The sequence below is a fragment of the Talpa europaea genome (assembly GCF_964194135.1).
Source record: "Talpa europaea genome assembly, chromosome: 12".
Taxonomy (NCBI): domain Eukaryota; kingdom Metazoa; phylum Chordata; class Mammalia; order Eulipotyphla; family Talpidae; genus Talpa; species Talpa europaea.
The window spans coordinates 88,390,678-88,407,845 of record NC_140079.1 but is presented as its reverse complement, the minus strand read 5'-3'; the positions used below and the strand labels follow the sequence as shown (position 1 = coordinate 88,407,845).

General features: G+C 45.9%; 1 protein-coding gene across 1 annotated transcript in view; it reads left to right on the top strand.

Moving 5' to 3' along the window:
* Positions 1–1,646: 1,646 nt before the first annotated feature.
* Positions 1,647–17,168, top strand: part of HS3ST4 (heparan sulfate-glucosamine 3-sulfotransferase 4) — a gene marked incomplete at both ends in the record, with an annotated part of 341,991 nt that continues 326,469 nt past the window's right edge. The window contains one exon of the mRNA XM_084251215.1: positions 1,647–2,365. Coding sequence (XP_084107341.1) covers positions 1,647–2,365 — 719 coding nt within the window. The remainder of the gene's footprint in view (positions 2,366–17,168) is intronic.

Genomic DNA, 17,168 nt, shown 5'->3' with positions numbered 1-17,168 from the left:
GTGAAGGAAACTCATGTCCAGCTGAGAGCAGCAGTGAGCTTTTGTTCACTCAGGGAAAAGTCCGCGTTCTTCATCTTATTTGATTAACAACCTCCCTCCGCCCCACCCTGGCAGTATGTATCTAGTTAATATTTAGACATTATATACCTTTCCTTTCAACTGTTGTTCCCGTTAGGTGATCAAACAAAACCGAGATGCCAACCACATCAGCCCAAGAGAAGAAAGCTACGGGTAACAGGGGGAATGGGGTTCTCTGGAACCAGCCCCAGATGAGCAGGACCAGCTCCTGACCCTGGAAGCAGATTTCCTCGAGTGTCTCCGTGGATGATGGGGTCTCTCTGCCTCCCCTTCCAGCTTCCCCCTCTCCCCGCCTTCCCGAGCAAAAGGCAAAGGGAAGCAGAGTCTAGTTTTGAATCTCCCAAAGCCTTCTGATGTCGATCACTGCCTCCCAGGAGAGGGAGGCGAGGGGTGGAAATCTCTCTGCAAAGAAAATACACTTAAAAAAATTAAATGAAGCAGTCACAGGCACCCCGCACCCTGCCTGCCGCTGCTTATTCCGCGTTTAGAGGGACGGTGGTGTGAGTCTGTTCCAGTCCAGCCCTTTAGTGCCAAGCCCCCAGGGGCGCGGAGGTGTGTGCCCGCGGCTGACCCAGGGAGAGCGGGGCACAGCCTCAGCCTTTGGAGCAGAAAGCGCAGCCGCCCCGCGGCGGCGGGCACGAGGCTGGGGCGGGGAGCCCTGGGGGGTTCGTGTCCGAGCTCCACCCTTCAGGCGCCTCGCGCTAAGAGGGCGAGACTGGGAAGATGGGAGTTGGAAAGGGAAAGGTGTTGAGGAGAAGAAATCACTCCTGGGCCACAGGCAGGCGGCTGGCCAGGGCGAGAGGAGGGCGGGGCGGCCCTGGGCCGAGTTTGCCGGGTGTCCCAGAGGAACAGGGGGCGGCCGAGCTCGGCGCCCGGGAGCGCCCCGCTGCCCGGTGCGCGGCGCCCGGGCGGGCCGGCACGCGCGGGCCGGGAAAGTGCTTGGAGAGGGCCGGGGCGCGCGCCCTCGCAGGCTCCCGGGGCGGGGAGCGCCTCCCGAGCCGGCGCGGAGCGCGGAGGGGTCGGTCTCCGCTTCCCGGGCGCCCCAGCCCGGCGCACGCCCCCGCCCCGCGCCCCCCCGCCGGCGCGCGCGAGGCGCTCCCCCTCCCCCGGCGGCGGGGCGCGCGCCCGGCCCTGCTCCTCCTCCTCCCCGCGCGCCCCGCTCCGCTCTCCGGCAGAAAGTTAGCAGCGGGGAAGGAACTCGGGGCTGCAACCGCGCGCGGCGGCGGCGGCCGAGGCTGGAGCGGAGCCGCGGCGGCGCCGGGAAGCGGGGGCGCCGCGGACAGACGGAGCAGGTGCGGCCGGCGGGCCCGCGCGCCCCCCTCGGGCCCCTTGCCCGCGGCCGCGGGGGAGGCGGGGGGCCGCCCGGGCGCCGCGGGGGGCGGGAGGGGCCATGCGGCCGGGCTCCCCCGCGGCGCGGCGGGACGGCGGCCAGGCCCGGGGGCGCGGCGGCGTCGCCTCATGCAGCCGGGGCCGCTGGGCAGCGGCGGCGGCGGCGGCGGCGGGGGCGGCGGCTGAAACCATGTCCGGGCAGCGCCGGGGGCCGCCGCCGCCGCGAGCCCCGCGCCGCGATGGCCCCGTGGCCCGCACCCCCGCCGCCCGCGCCCCCGCCGCCGCCCCCGGCCGCGCCGCCGCCGCCCGGCGCCTCCGCTAAGGGCCCGCCGGCGCGCAAGCTGCTGTTCATGTGCACCGTGTCCCTGTCCGTCACCTACCTGTGCTACAGCCTCCTGGGCGGCGCGGGCTCCCTGCAGTTCCCGCTGGCGCTGCAGGAGCCGCCGGGCGCCGCCGCCGCGCCCCCGCCGAGCCCGCCGCCGCCCTCCCCGCCGCCCCCCGCCGCGCGCCCCGGCGCCCCCTCGCCGCCGCCCGCGCCGCCGCCGCCGGACAACGCGAGCCGCGGGGAGCCGCCCGCGCCCCCCGCGCCCCCCGGGCCGCCCCCCGCGCCCGGCCCGGACGGCTGGGGGCTGGCGAGCGGCGGCGGCGCCCGGGACGCCCCCGGCGACATGGCCAGGGCGCGGGGCGCGCCGCCCGAGAGGGACGCGCCGGAGTCCAGCACCGCCGACGAGGACCTGGCGGGCCGGAGGGCGGCCAACGCCAGCGGCGAGAGGGGCGCCGCCGCGAGCACCCCCGACTACGGGGAGAAGAAGCTGCCGCAGGCGCTCATCATCGGGGTCAAGAAAGGGGGGACCCGCGCGCTGCTGGAGGCCATCCGCGTGCACCCCGACGTGCGGGCGGTGGGCGTCGAGCCGCACTTCTTCGACAGGAACTACGAGAAGGGGCTGGAGTGGTACAGGTAGGCGCGCGGGCCCGGGGGGAGACGCGGGGACCCGGGGAGACGCGCGCCTTCCCGGCCCCGCGCATCCGGCGCCGCCGCCCGAGGGCCCGAACCCCGGGGGGCGCCGCTGACCCCGCGGGGCTGCTCGGAGAGCCGCGGGAGGGCCGGGGACCCGCCGAGGGGCACTTTAAGGCGGGCGAGGGGAGCCAGTGCCGCCCCGCCCCGCCCGTCTCGGGCGCCCGGTCCGGGGAGACGCTCCGGGAATCTGTCCCGCTCCGAGCCGAGCCGGGGAATCCCCGGCCCGCCAGCCCGAGGGCTGGTCCCGACCCTGCCCTCGCGGGGCTCTGCGCCTCTGTGTTGGGGACGCCGAGGAAAGAATCTGGAGAGCGAGATGGATTCCGGGGCTTTGAGATCCCCTGGAATCTCTCAAACTCGCCCTCGAACGCATTTGCGTGGCTGAAATCCAACTTTAGTATTTTCAGGTTAGAGCGAAACGAGTAGGGAACAGTTAAAATGATGATGGCGAGTTTTGGCTTTCTAGTAAAGACCGAGCATGTTCCCCATCTCCAGAACTTTCTGTCTCCCTTGGCGAACGAGCTCTGGGTTGATCTGGCACCAGGAGCATCCTGTCTGCCTGACAGTTGGTGCTCTCGGGGTGTGCCTGCCCTGCACCCGTGCCCCTTCTAACCCCCGCCTCCTTCGCAACAGATTGGAGCTTATGTCTTGTGAGATGTTCCTCTCCTTCCTTTTCCACCGGCTGTCAGCGGTGTTAGAAAGGGGGGGAGAGAGGAGTAGAAAGTTAAGTGCAGGTAAAATAAATTAATAATCCAGCCTTCTTGCCAGCCGTAACCTTTAAAACACACTGATGCTGATATCCCGTGTGCACACCTCCTTTGCTTTTATTTTTATTTTTTTCCCCCCTTCCTTCTTACCTCCCCTTTCACATCTTGCTGGAAAACAGATCTGGGTAGCTGGCCTCATGTTGGTTGCATCTCAGTAATTAATTGCAATTGTCAAACAGCAACACAAGCTTTGTCTGTTAAAGTGATGGTATCATCTTAACAGAGCCAATAGGTAAAATAAGGATTATTTCCTGACAAGTCATCTTCCTGTTGAAGAGACATGCTTTCTAAGTTTAAATTACAGCCTGAGAAAGTCTTGGAAATAACCTCAGAAAAAACATAATAAATGTGTGTTTCGTGATTGATTTCTTCCACTTTAAAGAAATATGCCTTATGCTTTCAAAGCTTCAGAGAAGTACACTTAGTCATAAACATTCCAGCACATTAAACTGAACCAGCAAATGTGTCTGTTAATGTCTTGTCTGTTTCAACAGAAAGAACTAATTGCAATATTTTAGGAGGCTTCAAACAGCCCCTTCCTATCAAAACATAAAACAGCAAATGCCTAATTTAACTGGAAAATCAGTATTTATAACATCACAAGCCCTGGCTTCCAGTGTGCGGTTATAATTAAAAAGGTGTTAGAATGATTAATGCAACAACAGCAAAATAGAGAGAGGGTATGATGTCTGGTTTCAGTTGTTTAACTGTTGGTTGGAGGACTGTGCTGGCTTCTTCAGTGGGGTAGCCCTAGGAGGCTAACTAGCTTTCCTAGTCTGATTTTAAAGCTCTGTATCTCGTGAGAAGGGCAAATGCCCTTTGAAGGGGAGGGAGGCATAAAGATCACATCTTTCCAACATGTAGTTGGATTGTTTTGCAGCAGCCGGAAGTAGAGAAGAGATTGTTTTATTGAAGTTGATGAAGTGTGTGTGGTGGAATGCATGTAAGGAAATCCACGGTTAGGTTTGGAGACTTACCTGAATAAAGGGGTAGAAGATGCGAGATTTTCGTATGCTCTCTTGTAACTAGGCTGGGGAAAGAAGGCATATAAACTGCCCTGCTGTCACTGCAGGGGTACTGAAGATATTATTCCAGCACTGTGGTATTTTATCACTCGCGGTGTAGGAGCTTGATGTCAATCCTTGGGATGCAGCTGGAGAAATGTTAGTGTGAAGACATGTGGGCAGAGGGGAGTCCCTTGATCTTTACTTAAGAGGACCCTGTGATACCTCTGCGTCCTCTATCCTTTATCCAAAAGTCTTGCCTCTGGTAGATCCGATAATGTTTAGTGGTGCTGATTGGAAGTACTGGCACAACAGACAAAACCATTAGCAGAAACCCCTTGGGCTCACAGGAGCAGAGTGTGCTGGAACTAGCCTCCAACCTTTCGAGGGACAGTAGTGCTTTGAGGTCATTTGTGGGCTTTTTACAAGCTCCATCTCTTCAGGATCTGAATCTTCAGGCTCCTCTGTCTCTCTCCCATGTAGGAAGAGGAAGTGACACCCTCACTATATTGCAGAAGAGGAAACAGTGACATGGATTCAAATGAGTAACAGAAAGCCATCTTCTTGGGTCCCTGGTCTACCTCCCAGTCTCTGAAATAATGGCATCTGTACCTAAATGGACCCACCTCCTCCATGTGGACCACATGTCTAATGCATAATCTTACTCTGCTGTTTGAGCGATTAGAGATCCACAGGTTAATTGAAAGTTTTGTCCCCCACCCCATTCATTTGTTTTGTCTTTTTTTTTTTTTTCAACATGCTTCCTAATCTCCTACTAAGTCTGCAAGTGTTTCTGCTGTTTGTGTCTTCAGCAAGAGGGAGAACAAGAAGAAACTGGGGCTGCCCTGGACCGAGCTGGCTGTCCTGGGCTGTCCTCATATCTAACTAAGCAGCCCTCACAGTTTTATGTCCTTGGTGTTACTCCAGTTATATCTAAATCCATTTGCTTTCTCCTTATGCTGTTGCTCTCATGTGATTTAAAAACACATGTGAGGGTATAGAACACGTATATCAGCTTTTCAGGGCGAGATGGACTAATGGATTAGGATGTGTGTCATGCAGCTCTGGAGAAGCAAGCTTCCTTTGGCGGATTGACACAGGCCAGTGGTTAACAGCTGGGGGGATTGAATAAACCCTTTGCTCATTTCTCACCCGGCTCCTTCTCTCCCAGAAAGAGCAAAGCCACAATGTACCTTTCCGGGTGAGCTGATGCAAGCTGTCTGCATAGAGACCTTAACTTCTGGGAAGGGATGGGATTAACTAACTGGCTACCGCAGAACTCACCAAATTGACAGAGGCAGCTGGAGCTGCCCTTCCCTCGTGGTTTACAAACTGTCAGCAACCTTGATGGCGTTGGTTTAGAACCTGCTCAGCCCCAGTGCCATGAGAAGTGACCTTCCATGGATTCAGGTTGTCTTCACTGCCAGGAGTTAATGCTCAAGTCTTCTTGGCTAAGGGAAAAGAGCGCAGGACATCAGTTTCAGTAGCCTGCTTGTGTGTGTGACCAGAGGGAAGTGGTCAGAGCTGTGATCACACGTGGTGTCTGGAGAGGGAATGAAAGGGGACCGTGGAAAGACACAGCCAATGAGGGGGCCCGACTCCTGAGGTGGTTGGTGCTTTTTAGAGGTTTTATCACATCTGGGTGCCCTGGGAAGCTGAGAGCTGAATGGCAGCAGTGTTGCTGCCTTACAGTGGCCCCCAGAGGGTGAGACTTGCACGCAGTCACTCTGTAGCTCAGTGGTTGAGCTGATCGCATCTTTCCTGCTTCAGACAGCTGGTTTCTTCCTGGCGCCACACCGCCACACATAAAGTGCTACAGGTCTTTTCCTTCCTGCTTGCTTTCGTTGAACAAACATTTAATATTTACCGTGTGCCCAGGACAGTTTTGGGTGAACAAGACAGAAGCAGCACTTGCTCTCCTGGAACCCACATTTCAGCAGGGCGTGAGGGAGACAGCCAACAACCAAAGTCTTTCCTTTTATCTTTTTAATGTGGCTACTAGAAAATGTAAAATTACGCTTGTGACCCACATTATGTTTCCACTGGACAGCGGGGCAGCTCCTGTGGAGCAGTGCTTGTAAAACTTTAAATGCTCTTGAATCACCTGGGAAGTTGTTAACATGCAGATCCTGAGCAGGGCATCTGGGGAAGGGCCTTCTGACTTCCTGGTGACTCTGATGCTACTGATCTCTGGGCCCCACTTTGAGCAGCTTGCTTGAGCGTGTGCATGTTACTTGAAGTGATTAGGGAAAACCTTCCTGTGGCAATGATGGCAATGAAGCATAAGATCCTCCCATGTGAAGATCTGAGTGGAGAGGTTTCCAGGAAGAGGTTGCAGCTGCCGCAAGAGTCCAGGGGTGGAAATAAGCCTCTTGGACTTTACAAAGTATTTTTTCACTATTCCAAAGGCATGGTTTTTGCAGCTGAACTAAACCTGTTCAACAGCTTTATAAGGTTTGCAACTTAGTGGGGGGGTGGAGAGCTGATCTTGGTTGGATAACTTATCTAAACATCACTAAGCTTCAGCTTGTTTATCTGAGAGTAAAGACTTCCTTGCAGAAATGTTGGTGGGAATAAATGAATTCCCAAGAGTGAATGTATTTGCTAAACAAAAAATGAGTATCCTAAGGCAGGAATCCAGTGGGTCCACTAGTGGGATTTTCCATTTCTCAATCACTTGGGTCTCCTGTGCTTTACCTTCTATCATAGCTGTCGTAATACTGATTGAAGAATCTCTTATTGCAGATGTTTTTTGGGAAAAGTCTAATAATGACTGGCTTTGGCAATCTTTTAAACCCAGGGTCACCAACTCAGGGCCTTTAGACCCAAATGGGTCATACAAATGATTGGACTAGACCTAGCTAGGCTGGGGTTGGGTGGAGAGGAGAGACTGGCTGCACCTGCTCTCCGAAGAGCCAGCCATTTTTCTGTGCCAGCTACTTTCTTGCAGGTGTAAATGTGGTTACCAGATCTTTCATTTTGTAAAAGAAACTGGAAATCCAGATTTTTCATGTGAAATCTCCTGGTTTTTAATGTTGGCAACAGACTGAAATTTCTTAAAAGCTCTGAGTGGGCCAGCACTTCAGGGCAAAGAAAACACATCTGTGGGCTAGATTCAGCCAGCTGGCTACCAGTGTGTGACCCCTGGTTTAAACTCATTTTAGAAAGTAACTGGCTTACCCATACCCTTTGCCGTTGCCAGAATTGTGCCTTATATGTGCTATTTTAGTTTAGATTTTTTTTCCTCTTATAGATTTTGTAAGAGGAGAAGGAGATACCTCCCAGATATATTGCAACACCAACAAAAGGATCTCCATATAAACAGGAACATTGAGGTGGAGAGAGACAATTCAAAACTAAATTTCCCTTTTGTTCCCTATGAACATTCTCCCAAAGGTGGGAAAATTCTCAGTTATTCTTCCGTTAATCAGGAGTTCCTGTATTTGATCCATTAGATAAAACATGCTCATAAAATAGACTCTGGCCTGGTGGATTGAGGAAGAGCTGGGAGTTAGAAAAAAATGGGTTCTAGGTTTCCCTGTGTTTTATACTAGCTCTGTTGGCCATCAAGTTACTTATATTTACTTGTTTCTTTTTTGTGAATCTGTTCCTTAGATGAGGCTGTATTATCTCCATAGAGTTTATTCATCCACTAAAACACTTTGGTTCTAGAATAAACTTCTATATTAGACCTTGCAGAAGGTCTGACATAGTTGGGAACATGATCTTGTATCTGTGAGCCAGAACCCCCTGCATTCTCATTACATGCCCTGGACAAGTCACTTAGTATCACCAAGCCTCAATTTCTTCATCTGCAGACTGGCCTCAATATTCCTTCCAAAGAAATAGGCCTTGAGGATGAAGTGAAGTGGCCTTGAAAGTGCCCCACACAGAATTTGTGACATTGTAAATTACCCCCTTGTGTCCTCTCTCTCTTTCCTGTTTTCCCTTTTTCCTTGGCTTTTCATCTTCATTTTCCTTTAATTCCTTCCTTTTATCTTGCCTATCAGTGCTGAAGACCCTAAAGAGAAAGCTATAATGCATTTTTTCATTTGACTGTGGTCTTTTATTTCAAGATTATGTCTGAATGAGGGATTTCAAACCCTGAAGCAGCTCTTAAGTAGTTCTCCAGAGAATAATCAAAACTGGATTCCAGAATTTGGTCTATTGTAACTTGAGCTGAAGGAACAGAAAAGCCTGATTTCAGGAGGTAACTGCAGCCAGAATTCTCCCTAGCGGGGAGGGGTAGGGACTGGGTAGGCTCCCTGGCCTTGCACACTGATGTTTTCCTATAGTAGGAATGGATGCTACTTGCCCTGCCTTGGTAGAGGCAGTTCAGATACCGAGGACACGTATGTCTTAGTTTCTCTGCAGAACTGTAAGCATTTGAGAATTCAGGACTGCTCCAGACCTACTGCTCTCTGTTGTGAGATTTCATTGCTTTCACTTGTTGGTCTCCAGCACTCATAGCATGATTTACTTTTTTTATACCTGGTTTTTACTTTTCAGTTGAGTTAGGAGAGAGGACTCCAGACTATGTGAATGAATGATTGCTTGTATTGTATGTTAGAAAGTTTTAAAGGTTTTGGTTTTGCATAATGAATGATAGCTCTGGAGCTGATTGAACCACCACCCTCTTAAAGTAATCTGTGGATTCTATTGGTTTTTGTTGTTTAACAAGCTCCTCTATAACTGTCTTGGGAATTTCAATTTGAAATTATAATTCACGAAGGGAGAGTTTCAACCCATCTTGCCATTAATTGAAAGTAAGCAGTTGGCTTTTTTTTTAAACACAAGTTAGATATACTTCTTTGCAAAGTTTCTGAAACCTTTATTTAAGAATGTATGAAACATTTATAGGAAAACAATGAGACACATGAATTTGGCAATTATCTTTTTGTCTTGAACAATAGAAATTGGACTTAAATTATTAAACAAAAAAAGGTAGTTTATTGACATATAATTGGGAAGTTTAGGGATTTATGGTTTCAGGAAAATCTGGATCTGGGAGCTTAAATGATGGTGCTAGGTGTCTGTCCTTTTCCATTTTTGGTCATGTTGGCCTCTAACATGCTTTATTCTCAAATACATTATGTCTCTACATTTAAATCAAGATAGCAAACAGTAGACCTGGATAAGCATATTTTATGTTTATTTTTTTTTGGAAATAATTTTTCGTAATAGCTGATGTGAGAAGTTCCCAGGGATGTCTTTGCCCCAAGTTGCATCATGTTTCGTTGCTGAAGCAATCATTGTGTAGTATTCTAATCAGGCCTGACTCAGTTTGGTGGTAGGGTTAGGAAGCAGGGTTATTAGTCTCATCAAAACCATAGGGAATAGTTTTCCTATAAAGAATGCAGTATTTAAGAGATCTAATATTAGAAGAAGTGGGGAGCCCATCAAACCACATGCTCATTAAATTTTTAAAGATCTACTTTAGACGGGTATATTAAGATACTCGAAGTATCTTAATCCAATGAGAGATACAAAAAAGGGTTAGTGTGGGGAGGTTCAGTGCACTTACTATTTTATTCATTCATTCATTTATTAAACATATATTGATTTTTAACTATGTGTTGGGGTCAAAATGAATGGGGTATAGACAATAATCTGAAAAAGTTCATAGAACAGAGAAATGGACAAGTAAATGATTATATTACAAGACAATAAAAATACTGACAAAGTGAGATTTAGTCCAGGAATGAAAGGATGGTTTGATCTTTGGAAATCTGATAATCTGATTTACTCATAGGTAAATAAGAAAAAAATCTATGATTTATTTTATTAATGATACAAACCACTGAAAAAATTAATTTTTATTCTTGGTTTTAGAATACCTACTAATATAAGCGGATCATACCCAAAGCCAGAGTATCATTTTTAATGGATTGGCAATATTTGAAATACTTCTGTTAAACCCACAACAAACCAGAATGCCCTTATCATCACTACAGTTTACCACTGTTCAGAAATGAACAGAAATGCAATTAGATGTGAAAAAGAATAAGAAAGGGCAGAGGTAGTAATATCATTGATTGTCAGTCATTTTATCTCTTTTTGGAAAACCTAAGATAACCTATCCCTCTATGAGTCTATTAGAGACAATAATAGGATTCGTTAAGATGATTGGTGAGAAAGTTACTTTGTAAAATCTGTAGTTCTTCAGTATGCTTACAACAAACATTTTGAAAATATAATGAAGAAATAGACTATTTATTGAACCAAGCAAAGAGACAAAATAACTAGCAATAAATTTAGCAAAAATACAAGAAACATAAACACAAAATCTTAATACTTCACTGAGGGGCATCAAAGAAGTAAATAGAAAGAGAACTCTTTCTAGGATAGAAGTCTCTCTTTTCCTTCTCTCTGTATCCCTCTCTCCCTCCTGCTTTCTGTTCCCTTTTCTAGTGGTGCTTTTTGCTGCAAAATTGAGATCAGATTTGTTTGAGATTGGGCTGAAAACACTTTTTTATGAACGTGGCCAAAATGTTGAACTTCATTTCTAGCATTCCCTTGCTTTCCACATTTCATTTGACTGTGGAGAGGATGCTGAGACAACTGTTACTGTTCATATTCATAAACAGGGTTATCATTCTCTGGGGGGTAGGGGCAAAGGGCTGATTGCTTTACATCCCCAACTTCAGGGGTAGTTGGACTGTGCCAATGTGTGGATTAACGGTTGAATTGAGTATTATTAAATGTAGCTGTATTCCTGTTGCAACAAGGCCAAAGACAAATCAGCGACAGGCAGTGGCCCTTTGCAATGAAACAGGATGAAGACAGGATTGTAGCAGCCTTAGTAGCAGCTGTGGTAGTAGACACATGTACTCCTCTGTCAAGGCCTGCCTCAAGCTGTGGGTTCATTTAGTCTTCAACAGAACCTTGTGTTATTATCACATTTACAGGTGAGGGAACTGAGGCAGAGAGGTCAAGTAACTTGCTCAAATGCGCATTTGGGCTTCAGAGCCAGAGGTTGGCCACAGACTTAGAGTATTTCCTGTAATTTATCTCCCAAGTGCCTTTCTACTGACATGTTGTCTTTAGCCTCTTGAGACTGACTAATAATTGTTAACCTTTCCCTGCTAGAAGTTTTGAATTCCCCATGTGCAGATGAATTCATCTGCCTACTGGACAGGTTACTTGAGGGATATCACCTCAACAACAGATTGTGGAAGTGACTTCCTTTCTGTTCTGGTACCAAGGTCATTTCTACTTTAGGATCTTTTAATTCTCTGTTCCCTCATTCTGGAATACTCTGTCCCCAGATCCCTAAATTTCCAATGTTTCCCTACCTGTCCTTTAGGTGTTCACTCAAATTTCATCTCCTCAAAAAGACATTTCCTAACTACCTGATTGAAAGATCCCTTTTCCCTTCTGAGCTTGTTATACCATTTTATTTTCTTCTGAGTATTGATTATACTCCAAAGTTAACCTCATTTCTTATCTCCTCCTCACTAGAAGGTAAGCTACATACAAGTAGTGGGGATCCTATCCATCTTCTTCCCTTGCCAGTTCTCAGAGCAGTGCTTGGCACACAACAGACACTCAATTATGGTGGTTTATTAACCATGATGAATGAATGGAAAGTGTGCCTTCTATGTGCTAAGTTTTTGTTTGTTTTTTTTTGTTTGTTTGTTTGTTTTCACAAAATTCCAGGCTTCTGAAAAGAAATAGCACTCACTTTTACCTGGGAACTCTGGCAAAGAATTATTCTAAATTGTTTCACATACTATATTTACAAGACTATATTAGATGCAAGAAAGAGAAACTCACTCAAGACTATCTCCCCCAATGGTCCCACATTACATGACACGGTCTCCTTTATTCCTCACAGAAGCCTCATGAAGTAGATACTTTCTTGTTCCCATTTTACGTATGATAAGACCTCCAAGTGAAAGTCCCGGAGTTGCACTGCAGGCTGCCACAAGCCAGGTGTCATTCTTTGTCGGATGTGGCTCTTTTTGGTCCCTGACCTCAGTTGCTGTTATTGCCCAAGTTTCCAAAAATCTCAGACTATTTCTGATAGACCATTGTTCTCCAAGAGTAGTTGGAATTATGTTTCTCTGAATGCATTATCAGAATTGTCATTTAATAATCAGGTAATGACACTGTGTTTTATTTGCAACTCATCGCAGGTGGATAACCTTTCCCATTGTCTCCAAGTTTAGGCTTCTGCAGTGATATGGGGGGGGGGGTGTGTGGCTGTGTCTCTGGAGTTGATGAAATATTTGAGTCAAAGTGTCTAAGTGCCTTTATCTGAGGGAAGTTGGACTAACTAAAGCTGAGCCTGGAATCAGAAGTGGAATGTTTGAATTTGAGTTCTGTGTTTATCTTGCTCTATGTACATGGACAAGTATTTAGTCTTTGAGCCTTTGTTTTCATAATCTCTAAAATGGAAATAATAGCCTCTAATAACTCCACAATGGCTTTGCAAGGCCAGAATAATGATGATGTGCTGGGAACTGCTTTGTCTACATATGTTAGTTGTTATTAATCTATGCATGTTTCCATGAATTCCCCCAGGTAATTGGTTTTCTGGAATGTTGCACTCCAGGGAGTACCTGAAATATAGGACAAGCGCTCTTATCATAAAGTCAGATTAAGAAGTATAATTTACAGAAACTGTTATATACCACGAATCAAACATTGTGAGGGCAGACTGCATGCAGATCCCAAGAGTTCCTGGACAACCTCTGTGTGCATAGCTCTTTACCTGACTCACAACCATTGATGCATCATTCTTTTGTGCTGGAGAAATATAAAAAGCTAGACGGCCCCTTTGTTTCTTGGGATTTCCCTGCAATTGATGAGTTTAGAGAGTGACCAAAAGATTCTCCTATTGTGCTCTCAGTTGATGGATCATCTCTTATCAGTATCCCTATCTGTGTTTCCCAGTCTGACATATTTACTGTACCAACTGGCTGCCTTTATTGTCTGCTTTCAAACTTATGGAATAACTACATCCAAATCTCTGGGATATGCTAGATAACCTGGCAAAGGGGAAGGGTATAGATGGGATTATTATTGCTAAACAGCTAACTTTGGAGGGGATATTTTCCAAGATTACCTGGATGGCCCCAGTGTAATCACAAGAGTCCTTTTAAGTCAAAGGCTGAGGAACTAGAACCAGAGGGATGGAAGCATGAAAAGCACTCACATTGCTGTTGGAAACAGAGGAAGGCACCACAAGCCAAAGGATTCTGGCAGCTTTTAGAAACTAGGGCAAAGGTAGGAAAACTGGTTCTTCCTTAGAGTTTCCAGAAGGAATGAAGCTTAGTATAATATTTAATTTTATTATTGTTAATTTAATTTTTAAGTTGTATTATTCTTTACTGAGGTAACAATTTACAACATTATATATGTTTTTAGGGGTATACGGTTACATCTTTTTAGATATATGTTATACATCACATCGCAGCCACCATCAAGGCACTCAGAGTCCTCCACTGTAGTCAGTTGGGCCCCCTCAACCCTTTCACCCCAACCTCCCACTTACCTGCTCTGGTAGCTTAAATTCTACAGTCAGATTTCTGTGGCTTGTTTTGGTTCTATTTTGTTCCTTTATATTATACACATGAGTGAAATTATCTGGCATTTGTTTTTCCTTTTGACTTATTTTACTTAGCATAACCCCTTCCAGTTCCATTAATTTTGCAAATAGTAAGATTTCATCTTTTTTTTTTTAATAGCTGAGTAGTAGTGCACTGTATATACATATACCATACCTTCTTTATCCACTCATTTGTTGCTGGGCACTTGGCTTGGCTGTTTTAAATGACTTTGATTTTAGCCCATGGATACCCATACCCATTTCACATTTCTGACTTTCAGAACTGTTAAGTCAGTTAGTTGGTGGTAATTCGTTACAACATTGTCCTCTCTTAGGGCATTTCTACCAGTTCCGCTGGAATTCTTCCTTATGCTTTTTCTTCTTTTCTGGAGAATATCAGCTCTGGGGGGCTTTAAGTCTCTTGACAAGCAGCAGCAAAGATATAACCATCTGCTATTTGCAGAAGATCACTGTATTAGTTAGGGTACAAACTGCTGCAGTAGAGAGACCCTAACTTATAGTGACTTAAATAAGACAGAAGATGATTTCTCTCCTATATTATGAAAGTTGACACTCAGGGTTTTTAACTATCAGCACTGCATAGGGACCAACAACTCAGAGGGAACACAGGTGAAGCCGTGAGTTTGGGTGTACAGGGATGTGTGTTTAGCCACATAGACTCCAACTCATGTAGACTGAAGTGGGGTGCAGTCAGCTCTACTTTAGTAGATCATTCAGAGTCTCATCTTGCCATCTTGTTTGTCTGCCTTCCCCCAGGGAACTTGTTAGAAATGCAGACTCTCAGATCCTACCCCAGACTTTCTGAAATAGAGTTTTCATTTTAAGAAGATACTTGAGTAATTATTATGCACAAAGTTTGAGAAGCACAGCCTTATTCAGGGTTGGCACTAAGGGCCAGGAAAGACTCTGCTGCTCTGTGGAAGGCTCTCTTGTGGATTTTAGGATTTTTAGCAGCATCTCTAGCTTCTAACCACCAGCAGTTAGCCTCTAACACCCTCACCAGTTTGACATAAAAATATCTCCAGATACCGCTAAATATCTCTTGGGGTGCAAAATGGCCTCTTGTTGAGAGCACTTGCCTTAGAGGGTTTCTCTTTTCTTTGTGATCAGAACTGGGACTCTGTCCCATTACCTTCTAGTTAGCAGGGAGGCAGAAGTCTAGGAAGCAATTTTTTTTTTAAGCAAGTGAGGCATAACTTCTGCTCATATTCTATTGGTGAGAATTTGGCTGAATAGCCATCACTAGCTGTAGAAGAGTCTGGGGAACATATTGGTGGTTCTGTGCCCAAAAAAGAAGGGATACCAAGTTGGACAGTCAGCTGTCTGCTAAATTAATACCAGGGTCTGGTCCTCTTTATCTCTTTTTATTCTTTTTCTCAAGAAATGAATCTGGCCGAAGGATGAAGTTCATTGAACAGGCATGACATTTTTTTTGTGATTGGAACACACAATAAAATTAGGAGATCATAGCTACTTCAGAAGAACATATAAAAGTTACCTGATTTTGTTAAGAAAATGTATTTTGTTATCAGGTATTTGGTGTTTTCTAAACTTCAGTCATGGGCATTGCTCTTGCAGATTTTTTTTTTTTTGTCATATAGATGTTCTTGCCTATACTGATTATTTTTACCTGAAAAATAATTTTCTTCAATATTTGTACAGATAATATCATTACTATAAATATGTTTGATAAGGTGAAAATAAATATACATTTTATATGTAGAGTGTATATATGTGTACACATAGGAGCATATGTGTATGCACGTGTGCACACATGTTTAAATGTACACACCCACTTGTATGCATGTTCTATCATGTACATATGAATGATTAAACCATTTGTCATCTATGCACATGTGTGTGTGTGTGTGTGTATGTATGTATGTATGTATGTATGTATGTACCACTTGCCTTGTCACCGCCCTCATCTCTTGCCCAGGCTGCAACAGTAGACATCTTGCTCTGCTGACACTCTGTCCCTCTGAAATCTGTTCATCATACCATGACTAGAGTAAGTGATCCTTTTAGAGCTTACAGCAGACATAGCACTCCCCTACTTTAGCTTTCCCACTGCCTTCCTGTCAACCTCAAAAAATTTCTTAAACCTGACCATGATCTGTAAACCCCACAGAGTCTGACCCTTACCCACCTCTTCAACCATATTCCTTTGCCTCTTCTTCTCTTAGCTCCCCTACTGGAGACACACTAGTCTGCTGTGGTTGAGAAGCCAGATATGGCCTGGCCTCAGGGACTCTGCATTTGTTGCTCTCTCTACCAATACTACTTTTTTACTTAGACAATTGCAAAGCTTGTATGAGCCCTTCATTGGAGCATCTGCTCAGCTGCCTCCTCTTGAAACTGGCCTTTTTTTGTGCCACCTAGACCACTTTGTGGGCTCCTAATGGTCAGAGCTCCAATCATTGCAAAATTCTAGTAAATGCGGTGTTGCCATTCATACACACTGCATTCTGTAATTTCTCTGCCCCACGCAGATTTCTGTTTCTTAAGTCTCCTCCACCCCCCATTCTGGCGAGAAGATCTAGTTTTGATCTGGTGCCACAAAATGACCTTATCATTATCAGGACCTATTTAAAAGGTGTTCAGTTGCTCTCAGCTATCCCTGTTATTTACGTGGAACTCACTAGGTGGTGATGATGAGATGTAGGCTGAGTTCCAAGAAGGTGTCTCCTGCGATGTAAGAGGTGAGGCTCCTTGCTCCTTCTAATGTGGGTGTCCTGGATATTTTTTGCTCCTATAAATATCAGAGGTTTTATAAAAGTTTCATGTCAGAAAACAATAAATATCAAGACAGATGTTTAGAGCATGTTTAAAACAAATAAACTCAAATACAGCTGAGTGTCCTTTTTCTCTACCCCTTTCTTAGCTAACTTTTTTTGTGTTCAGACAGAAAGTATTGCCATGTAGCATTTTTCTCTCCTTCTTAGCAATTCCTTGGCTATCTAGAAGTAAACAATGAGTATTTCATATTACCATGAATATGTTAAAACATTAGAAATTATTATTATTATTATGTATAGTCAAGGTATTAAATGTGGATATTCTCCATTTAGAATCTGAAAGTTGCATGGTGATTTAGCCAACATGGGATTAAATCCCATGATTCCACCCAGAATCACTGATTTTCTTATTTAGAATAAAACAGTGAATTGGTTCTGTATTTACTGGTTCTCATTCATTATGTATCACTATGTTATAAGTCCCTTCTTTTAATTTTGGCTTTAATTCTTAGCCTGGGTGTTCCTCAGTTTTCTTGGGTTTGTGTTTCTTTTTTGGTCTCTTGACTTCTCATTCACTGGGAGAAAGAAAGTTTCCCCAGTTCACAATATATTGGAGCATATTTTTCAAAAATAATTCCCAATAGTTTGAAATTTAATTTCAGC